The 11,087-nt window shown below is 40.1% G+C and overlaps 1 protein-coding gene across 10 annotated transcripts in view; it reads left to right on the plus strand.

The window, feature by feature from the left end:
- Positions 1-10,739, plus strand: part of LOC134918777 (interleukin-15-like) — a 205,975-nt gene extending 195,236 nt beyond the window's left edge. For 5 of the 10 annotated variants that reach the window (XM_063920391.1, XM_063920390.1, XM_063920388.1 and 2 more), the window contains 4 exons: positions 2,101-2,136; positions 6,364-6,535; positions 8,232-8,393; positions 9,236-10,739. In XM_063920391.1, coding sequence (XP_063776461.1) covers positions 2,101-2,136; positions 6,364-6,535; positions 8,232-8,393; positions 9,236-9,349 — 484 coding nt within the window. In that variant the 3' untranslated portion in view covers positions 9,350-10,739. Of the gene's footprint in view, positions 1-2,100; positions 2,137-6,267; positions 6,316-6,363; positions 6,536-8,231; positions 8,394-9,235 lie in introns of all 10 variants that reach the window. The other 5 variants (XM_063920395.1, XM_063920393.1, XM_063920398.1 and 2 more) reach the window with 3 other exon arrangements.
- The last annotated feature ends 348 nt before the right edge of the window (positions 10,740-11,087 follow it).

Below are 11,087 nucleotides of genomic sequence, written 5' to 3' on the forward strand. Positions count from 1 at the left end.
GTGTAACCTCTGTTGGGGGTCTGGGCTGCACTGAAAGCTTCGGCGGCGGGGGGTGGGATCGGGCATTGCTGCCCGCAGCTCACGGTAGCCTTTGGTGGGTGGCGGGGTGAGGGGAGGAGAGGTTGGTTGGGCAGTATTGTAAGTTCCAGTTGTCGTGGTGTGTGTTGGCCAGTACTGCCTGCAGCTGCACTGGAACTACTGCAGACACACATTGCAGTGCGGAACTGTGGGTGTTGCCGGTGGAACTGCACCCACAGTGCATATGAGCTGTGTGCCAGGCACTGCTGCCACACACCTACGACCCTGGTAAATACATTTAAGAAATGTTATGTGTATATCAATACAATTAACTTTACCATTTATATATTAATAGCAAAAGGACCAGGGGTGAATTTAAGGGTTAGTGCGCCCCTAGGCACAACATTACTGGCTATCCTTGCCATCCAATTGTATTATTTTCATTGTTTGAATATAAGCCCTTCTTTTTGGCGAGTGGTAGTTTAGTATAATATAACCTAATGTGAAAGAAAGTAGAGTTGATTCTGCACAGTATCAATCAAAATGTAATGTCATGGGCAAATTTGAAAGTAACATGATTGGGACCAACATATGTATAATGCATCCTTTTTCAAGGCACTAACTGTGGTAGGTGGTGCACCCTAGAGTCAAAGAAATTATGTATATGTACAGAGAGAAAAGAAGACTCTTGTGTTGGGGCACTCTTGAATAAATTGTGTGAATATAAAATATTTAAACTTTATTGATATGCATTAAATACCTTTCCTAGTGACGACCGTCCCATTTATCCAGTTTATAAACTATGGGATATGTCACAGCTGGTCATTGAGTGATTGCAATGTCCTGTTGCAATCACTAAATTACCAGCTGTGACATATCCCATAGTTTATAAACTGGATAAATGGGACGGTCGTCATTAGGAAAGGTTTTTAATGCATATCAATAAAGTTTCAATATTTTATATTCACACAATTTATTCAAGAGTGCCCCAACACAAGAGTCTTCTTTTCTCTCTGTACATATATATATATAATATAACCTAATAATAAAACAAACCATGAGCTATGAAATTTAATTTATTTTTAAATTATGTATACATATTTGCTAAGTAGGACAGTTTACGGGGCAGTACCCGTGTCCTACCCATTCAAACTCAACTCAAGATGGTGTACAGTACATTTGAGTGGAAATAATTAGTAGTTATTGGTAATTTCGGACTGACAGTAATGAAACATGATCCCATGTGCCGCCCCCCAAGAAGTGTCGCCCCCAGGCACGTGCCTAATGGGAAATTTGCCACTGAGATGACGACTTTTACGAGTGACATATTTTTTATGATGCCATTGTCTGAACAGCACACAATATATACCAAATGAAAGGTCTTGGTCAATAGATTTGCATTGTAATTGGTTGCTTCATTTTGGAGTTATATAGCAAAACGTCTGCCTTCAATTTACAATGTATCACCATTGTGCTCTGGAAAATGTGACAATTGGTAAACTGTCGCTGTGCATCTGCTGGGTGACCTGGATCATGTGACCTGCTGGGTGGTCTGAAAACTGTGACAGTTATTTGCAGTCACCCACTAGGCAGGGATTTTTCGACTGCTAAGGGGGTGAAAAGGGGAAAAATGTTCCACCCAGCAAACCTATGCCTGGTTGAAACCAGGCACATAAGCAAGTTATTTATTATTACTGTACTTGAAACAGCTCCTGTAATTAAGGGGGTCTATGTACTATGCCTTGGAAAGAGATAAAGTGTAGAGAGATAAAATACCAACCAGCTCCTGTCTTTTACCAAACACAGCCTGTAACATGGCAGTTAGGAGCTGATTGGCTGGTACTTTTCTCTCTCCACTTTATCTCTCTAAAAGGTTTAGTACATAGAACCCTAAGACTGGATGTTATAAAAGATCATTTTAACCTAATATTAATGGAATATTATATACAGTATTAGCAATACATATACTGTATATCAATACAAAATAATGTAATATGTGTAAGGAAAAATAGTATGTGGATGTGTCACATTTCAACTATATAGATATATTCACTTCTATAATTTTACTCCTTTTTATTAAAGGGACTTAAACAAAGTGACTATTGGAAAAATAATCATGTAAGTATATATGGTTCTTAAGCTTGTCTAAATTCCACAATTTGGTGCTGGAGGGTTTGTTTAGAGAAATGAATGTCTTGTAGCATATTAATAAATAACGACAGTACTGTACATACAGCAAGATCCAGCACTTACAATCATCTGAGGCCTATGCTTTCTTGTTAAAGTAGAAAACTTTGGTGGCTGTGAAAAGTTAAATGCAAGTTAGTTTTGCAAAGTATCTTGCTTGTTTTTGTACTGTTCATGATCTGGAGCAAAGCAGACACAAATACGGGCTAAGCAGAGCTGTATAATTTGTGGCTGAATGGACATAAGTGAGTTGTAGTGGAGCATTCACACATGGGCTTCTGAGAGGGGCAGGTCAATGTGGAATTGCAGTCCGGACATAGGGGGTGATTCCGACCTGATCACACGCTAATTTTTTCACTGCGCTGTGATCAGGACCGAACTGCGCATGTGTATGTACCGCAATGCGCTGGCGCGTCGTACGAGTGCAAAGCGGATCGTTTCTGAGCGATGGATTTTACAAAGAATCCATTCGCACAGCCGATCGCAAGGAGATTGACAGGAAGAGGGTGTCTGTGGGTGTCAACTGACCGTTTTCTGGGAGTGGTTGGAAAAACGTGTCCAAGCGTTTGCAGGGCGGGTGTCTGATGTCAATTCCGGGCAAGAACAAGCTGAAGTGATCGCAGCAGCTGAGTAAGTTCTGAGCTACTCAGAAACTGCACAAAACTTTTTTGTAGTGCTCTGCTGCACATGCGATCGCACACTTGCACAGCAAAAATAAATACACTCCCCTATAGGCGGCACTATCTGTTCACAACACTGCAAAATATAGCTAGCGAGCGATCAACTCGGAATGACCCCCATAGAAATGAGTGCATAGCAATGCAGGAGCAATTCTCGCCAACATACTGTATGTTCAGATCTGCATTAGCCCATATATGTATTGGGAGAAGGAGGCATCCAGTACACTGCATGAGAACCAACTCTAACTACAAGTCAGTGTTTCTGATTACGTCCTGCTTTGCTACCCATGTATCATTGCCAGGGCTGCCCAGTAGAGGTCTCAGCTAATTATCAGTACCCAGACATAGGAGATTTGTCAGAGGAGTTGACAGGAAGCCTTCTTTATGACAGCACAATAATGATCAGCTATTAGTTGGCCACACAGTCAGACATAAATCATAAGTAATTAAATTGTATTTCTGTTTTCCTCACAAAAAGCAACTAATTTTGACGGTGGGGCTGAAAGTGTAGGGGTGTACACACCCACATGGCACTGACCACACCCACACAGCACCAGTCACTCCTCCTCTGCTTCTCACACCTCAGCCCTAATATTCTCCACTTATAGCAGAGAATCCTCTGATGCAGATATACAGCTATTTCATATGGATGAAAAAGCTTGCTTTGAAATGATAGTACGTTGTGTGACAGACACTAGTTTCTAAGGCTATCATTTCTGTATATTAGTTCAAAAGGTTCAGTATGTTTGACCGGCGGACGGGATGTCGTTGGTCACAATACCGACATCGGTATCCCGATTTTTGAAATCCCGACAAGGGAAAGGTAACTATGTTATCCCCTCTCCCCTACCCCCTAACCCAGGCATTCCCAACCACGGTCCTCAAGGCACACCAACAGTGCAGGTTTTAGTGATATCCAGGCTTCATCACAGATGGTTAAATCAAAATAACTGAGGTACTAATTAAGTCACCTGTGTTCAAGCCTGGATATCACTAAAACCTGCACTGTTAGTGTGCCTTGAGGAAAGAGGTTGGGAAACACTGCCCTAACCCTTCCTTTCTGCAGCTTAACCCTAACCTCTTCCTTTAGTGCCTAACCCTAACCTCCCCATGGTGGGGCCTAAACCTAACCCCTCTTCTCCGCAGCCTAACCCTAACTCTCCACCCTTAGTGCCTAAACCTAAACTTCCCCCCGGTGGTGCCTAACCACCCCTCCTCGCTGACTAACCCTAGGCATGTTTTATCTGTGACTTCTACAAGAAGGAATACCAGCATCCAGCTTTGGGAACTTTTGGTTCATGTGCAGGGAGAACACAGGTACTCTGCAAATTTGATCATATCTGCGGCACCATAACACCAACCTGGGTAGGACTTTGCCTTTTTATTCTTTTTTAAAGAGTGCCATCTCTTTTATTTTGTTCATTGTATAATAAATTGTCTATTTTAGCATTTCTCTCCCACATTTCATTGGTATCTTTACCCATTATTGTGTTCATTGGGATATTGTCATACAGGTGACACTACCACTCCTTCTCCATTGTTCAATATCAGGTTCAACTAGGGCAACTTTTGTGTCACATAAGGCTCAGCTCATATCCCATAAAGCGCCAAATTGGTTCTTCAAATCCTGTGTTGTAGCATTCTCTCCTTGTAAACCACCCAACCCCCCTCCCCTCGCAGTTTAACCCTAACCTCCCTGGGTGGCATCTATACCTAACCTCCTCCCCCCAGCCCTAACCCTAAGCCTCCCGCTATACTTACGGGATGCTGACTGTCAAGATTCCAGCATTGACATTCTGATGGGTGTTGGGATCCCAGGATTGGGATAACAACTGCAGGGATCCTGACAACCGGCATCTCAACTGCATCCCATCTCAAACTATAGGTGTGGCTATTAAATAATGAGACAGATTTTACAATTGACATGACCCTGTCAGAATTCCGGCGTTGACATTCTGATGGGTGTCGGGATTTTGGCGTTGGGATTACAACTGCTGGGATCCTGACAGCCGGCATCTTAACTGCATTCTATCTCAAACTATAGGTGTGGCTACTAAATAACGAGACCGATATTACAATTACTTTTAACTATATTAAGTAAATTTTAACTCAGTTCTCCCTCTATGTACTCCCCTTCTGCATCCACACACCGCTACATTCTTATTTTCCATTGGTCAAAGCTGTGCTATAACTCATTATCTGTCAGCTGTGATGCAAAATGGGTTATGTTGAGTCCAGATTTGACTTTAGGGTGCTAAAGTCTGGCAAGTATGGAGGCTGTTCTAGCACTGCAATCTATTTCTCAACCAAAAACTGCTTCACAGAGAGAGCTGTATGGGCTGGTGCATTGTTCGGATGGAGGATGAAACCATTTTTCCACAACTGGCCTCATTCTTCTGATTCTTTCCCCGCAAAATTTCTAGAACATTTTTGTAGTACTGCTGATTCACTGTAACCAGCCTGCCAAAATAACACACTTGATATCAAAGAAAACAATTTACATGGCTTTGAATTTGAATTTGCTTTGACGCTTTATTAATTCTTGGTGAAGGTGGTTTTTTCCAATGCATGGACTGGCGTTTTGTCTCAGAATTGTACTGGAAGATCCATGTTTCATCACAGGTACTGTAATAACTTTATCTAAAAAATGCAAATCCACTTGAAATCCTTAGAACCCTCTTAGCACAAACTTTTGTCATGTTAAGATCTTGATGCAAAACTTGCTTTACAGTTTCTTTGTCGATGTATACCATTACTGCCATCATTTGGATGCTGAGTCAATGATCAGTTCAAACTATTTTCTCAATTATTTCCACATTTTAATTTGTTTTTGATGTGCAAGGCCTTTCTGGGACGTTCATCATCTTCATCATCACCCTAATGACCATCACTAAAAAAAATGTTGTGACATTCAAACACACATGCACCTGACATACAATCTGCCCCATAAGCCTCGGTTAGCATACGGAAAGATTCAGTGGCCGATTTGATCAATTTAACTAAAAATTTCAAGTTAACAGGTTGGTCTACTTTTAAACTAAGCATATTTACGACGCACAGGAAAAACACAACTTCTGTGTGACAGCAAACTATCTGTATGAGAGGAAACTTGCAAAACCGTTTTGGGATAGTCTGAGGTCAGTGTTCCCCCATTCCCATTTAACTAACGCAGAATAGTTTATTTTTTACAAGTACAGTCTTGTTATTTAATAGCCACACCTCTTGTGTGTGTATATATATATATATATATATACACATACAATCACATCTAAGATATATTTCATTATTTTTGCTGGTTCTGCTGGCTTTTGTTTTAGCCATTTAAGAATCATAAGATTGTGCTCTGATTGTCTCAATAATTTATCTTCTGCTCGCATTACAGCATAAGAATTTAAATCTCTACACTGCGTGGAGTGATAATTATGTACCAGTAAGTACCCGCACTCCTCTATACCTCTTTTGCTTTGATTTGTTATAGTTGTTTCCTCAATGGAGCATTGGTCTATCTGAAAAGAATAAAGAAAATGGTTAACCTTATGTCCAAAATTATCGACCAGTCTCCAGTTCCAGCATTATGGATCACTGTTATTGGCCTTAGTTTTGTCCTTACCAATATACCATGTTTCTACTGTACATTCACATTGCTTAAGGTAAAAAATATATATATTTTGATCACATAATGTTTATTCTTCATCTTCTGTGGTCTGATGGAGTTTGATTGGGCTGTGAGATTTAAAAAAATGTTCCCCTGAGTTTCCTGAGTACAGCAGCATTTCTTAAATCCAGTCTTCATTGAACCCTAAACAGTGCATGTTTTCCCGATCATCTATCTTATGTCATCATGACATTATGAATGTGCCTTCTCATCAGCCTCGGAATTTTGTACACCCACGCTCTTATCACCCTTTCTTGCTACTTTAATATAAAATATAACATACTGTAAGATTAACAACATTACCATATTGGTCGCCATACTTGTCTTTTTTCACAAATTTTTCATGCTTGCAATTTGTTTTTGGGAAGCTGCCAGAACTAGTTCAAAGGGCGTGAGTTTATTAAAAGACTGTTCGGCCCTCTACACACATAGGGGTTAATCCGATTACTCACAATGAAGTTGCAGCGTGAGTAAGTGCGGCTATATACCGCACTCACTGTACATCCGTACTCGCAGATTTTTGTTCATAGCCCCATAAGGCCGTGTACAAAAAACTGTGGTGGTCATTCCGAGTTGTTCGCTCGCTAGCTTCTTTTAGCAGAAATGCAAACACAAAGCCGCCGCCCTCTGGGAGTGTATCTTAGCATAGCAGAATTGCTAACGAAAGATTAGCAATTCTGTTATTAAGTATTTCCTTGCAGTTTCTGAGTAGCTGCAGACCTACTCCTAGATTGCGATCACCTCAGTCCGTTTAGTTCCTGGTTTGACATCACAAACACGCCCAGCGTCCGGCCAGCCACTACCCCGTTTCTCCAGCCACTCCTGCGTTTTCTGCTGGCACGCCTGCGTTTTTTAGCACACTCCCGGAAAATGCTCAGTTACCACCCAGAAACACCCACTTCCTGTCAATCATTCTCCGATCAACAGAGCGACTGAAAAGCTTAGTTCGCCTTGAGTAAAATAGCGTAGTTTTGTGTAAAATTGCTTAGCGCGTGCGCCCTGCTGTGCATACGCATGCGCAGAACTGCCGGATTTTAGCCTATTAGCAATTCTGCTAAAAATAGCAGCGAGCGAACAACTCGGAATGACCACCTGTGAGTCCGGTGCGAGGCCGGCCTGCTGGTGTGTCAGAGGAGGGGGGGGGGGGGGAGGGGGGAAATTGCAGTGCTGTTGGCAACATTTATACAACACTGCACTGGCAACTCTCCCTCCTTCACAGGTAACTGGATGGAGTCCATAGTTTACATGGCATTGTGGATGATACGTACATATGATCTTGTACGTTGTTTGAATTTTTGATTGATTTTAATAAGCATTAAGTTAGCGTACCATTTTCACTAAATAATTCTTAGTTTACTGTTTAAGCTTCGTTAGCTTCACTGTAAATGTAGAGCATATTAGGCATAGTAATGTACTAATTTTCTTTAGCATTGTCTACATCCCTCCCCAGTCTCACACAATTCTCATTTTAATAATAGCAGTAGTTTGACTATAGAGCTATGATTGCATAAAAATATATAATTTTGCATTAGCCTATGACATCTGCATAATTGTCAAGGATTTATCTGTAATAAGAACATGCCTTGGGAAGACTTTGCAGTGATAAAAATGAAAAGAGCAGACCAGCTTTGCTACTGTCATCATAGGAATTAGAGCTGAATTAATATTAAAGTTGCATTTCTTTTTTTCAGGAAGAATGTGAGAAAACATTTTTTGATTGCTATGTCCGGGAACTTAAAGTGATCGAGGAGGAATTGAACCTGTTTGGAGTACATAATAGATCAGCCATTATTAATAAAATTCATCATATAGAGCATAATATACAGGTTGCAATACAGATCACTGAGAGTATGGTGAGTGATTTGTGTAATCTGTAATTTATTTGGGGGAAAATAAAAATTAAATATAGGGGTAAATTCTAGAATGGTTTACAGTATATGATATTCAATAGAAGTGTTTAATTAATGGCAGTAGGCCCATTTGGGTATGGGTCATTTGGTCGACCACACTTAGGTCGACAGTCATTAGATCAACCACTATTGGTCAACATGCATTAGGTCGACATAGTCACTAGGTCGACATGGTCATTAGGTCGACATGTACTAAGTCAACATGAAAAAAAGGTAGACATGAGGTTTTTTACTTTTTCTGGTGTTGTTTTCTTCGTAAAGTGACAGGGAACCCCAATTAGTGCACCGTGTCCCCTCACATGACAAGCGAGCTTCAAGCAAGGTGACTCGCTCCGTTACCGCTGCACTCGGCACAGGTTACTATTCCTAATCGTAGTCCACGTGGATCGTAAAGTATAAAAAAGTTAAAAAAAAATTTTTAAATGTGAAAAACTCATGCCGACCTTTTTCCATGTCAGCCTAGTACATGTCAACCTAATGACCATGTCGACCTAATGCATGTTGACCAATAGTGGTCAACCTAATGACTGTCGACCCAAGTATTGTCTACCTAATGACCGTATCCCGTTCATTTGAAGCGTATATTTTTTATGTTAAAGTTCCCAATATACAGAACGTTAAATAATATAACATATTAGTCTGTGTAATTATGTATATCCGTAATAATCAGTGCCATTTTGTACTCACTTGTACCGGATCAATTTAAATTTTCTGAGTCATTCTTCAGTATCGTCTCCAACAGCTTTAAATTCTTATAGCACATGTATTTTACTTTCCTCTGCTAGACTGCCAACTGTAATAAGTGTGAACAATATGAAGAAAAACCTATTGAAGAATTTAAAAAGAGCTTTGTGACACTAACTCAAAAAATGCAATCAAATGCAAATGGCAAAAAATGATAACACCTGGGTCAGAAAGAGGCACCAAGAATGTTGAAAGCAAGGGCTTCCATACAGGAGTAGCTCCTGGCTGCAAGATGAGAACAAGATTGGAAAGGGTGTGACTGTGGAAAGCCTTTGGCAGAAGTTTGGCATTAAAGGCATCCCAAGCTGCTTCTGGAACTCTAAGGAAAAAAAGATAATTTGTAATGGACAATAATGGGGCAAGGGCATGGTCCTGGTCAATGAAGTTCATGTATTAATTCAAATTGCAAGGTAAAACAGTGACAGTAAATTCTATATAGCAGTAGAGCGTAGCTCAGGCATTCCCAACGTCGGTCCTTACGGCACATCAGCAGTGTAGGTTTTAGTGATAGCCATGCTTGAGCACAAGGGACTTAATTAGTACCTGAGTTATTTGGATTTAACCACCTGTGCTGAAACATGGATATCACTAAAACCGGCAAAGTTAGTGTGCCGTGAGGACCGAGGTTGGGAATACCTGGCTGAGTTGATTCACTGTACATAAACCCAATCACAAGGTCAGTGGTGCAAAGAACACTGGCAATAGATTACTGAGAAGTGGAGAAAGATAATATGGACAGATACATCATTGTTCGTCAAGTTCTTGACAAACAGAGATGTCCACCTGTGGCACGAGCCTAAAGAACTCTACGGCTTTGAGTGCTTGTTTCTAACAGTAAAGTATTCTGGTTGCTCGGGGCCCCTTTTTCATGGCTTGTCTTGGCCATTGAAGGCAATGTCAAATGGAGTGGTGTCTTCTAGAGTGACATTGCACCCATTCACACAGAATGTGTGGTTGCGGTGCTGATCAAATGCTGAATTAAGAGACTTTATTTTCGTACATTCACTTTTTTCCTACTACATGCAGGTGTAGCTATAGTAAAATGGCTCAAGCCAAATAAAATTAATTTTGTCACAAAGGTGACCTAATCTGTAACAGACAAATATTACATCTTGCTTTTTTTGTACAATAAAGATATAAAAATAAAACTTGTTGTTTAAATGTAAATTGGCACATCAATCCATAATGAAGATGATACATGATGACTGGTACCTGATGGATGTGTTCAGTGATATAATAGTTTAATGTGTACAATTAATTCTGTTTAAGAAGTATAACTATAATACCTCCTGTAAATGATGTCAGTACATGTATAAATCACCTGTAAATTATATCTGTTCTAACATCACCACTAATAATCAGTGATCTCTGTTGTCACCCCTGAAGTGTTCATTAGGAAGATGTGTGTATTGTAAGGAATAACAGATCCCATGCTGTAAATTATTAGAGATACCAGAAACTTGTATTTGGGGGTGATTTCTAGAAACACTTTCACCCTACACCTGATTAAATCTGATTAAAATGTTTGTCCAGTCAAAACTGTTAGATGTTCTCCAGTATTCCCCTGTTTATATGGCCATGTCTCTAAAATTAATCAATTTATTTATTTGTTTGTGTGGGGTAACAGACGGGCCTTTATAGGTTTCAGCATTCTCTGTGGGCATAGTGCTGAGGGGAGTCTTACGCGACCAGATACAGTGTCTTTTCGGAAAGTATTCACAGCGCTTCACTTTTTCCACATTTTGTTATGTTACAGCCTTATTCCAAATTGGAATCAATTAATTTTTTCCCTCAAAATTCTACACACAATACCCCATAATGACAACGTGAAAAAACTTTGAGATTTTTGCAAGTTTATTCAAATTAAAAACTAAGAAATCACATGTACATAAA

This window comes from Pseudophryne corroboree, chromosome 1, assembly GCF_028390025.1.
Source record: "Pseudophryne corroboree isolate aPseCor3 chromosome 1, aPseCor3.hap2, whole genome shotgun sequence".
NCBI lineage: Eukaryota > Metazoa > Chordata > Amphibia > Anura > Myobatrachidae > Pseudophryne > Pseudophryne corroboree.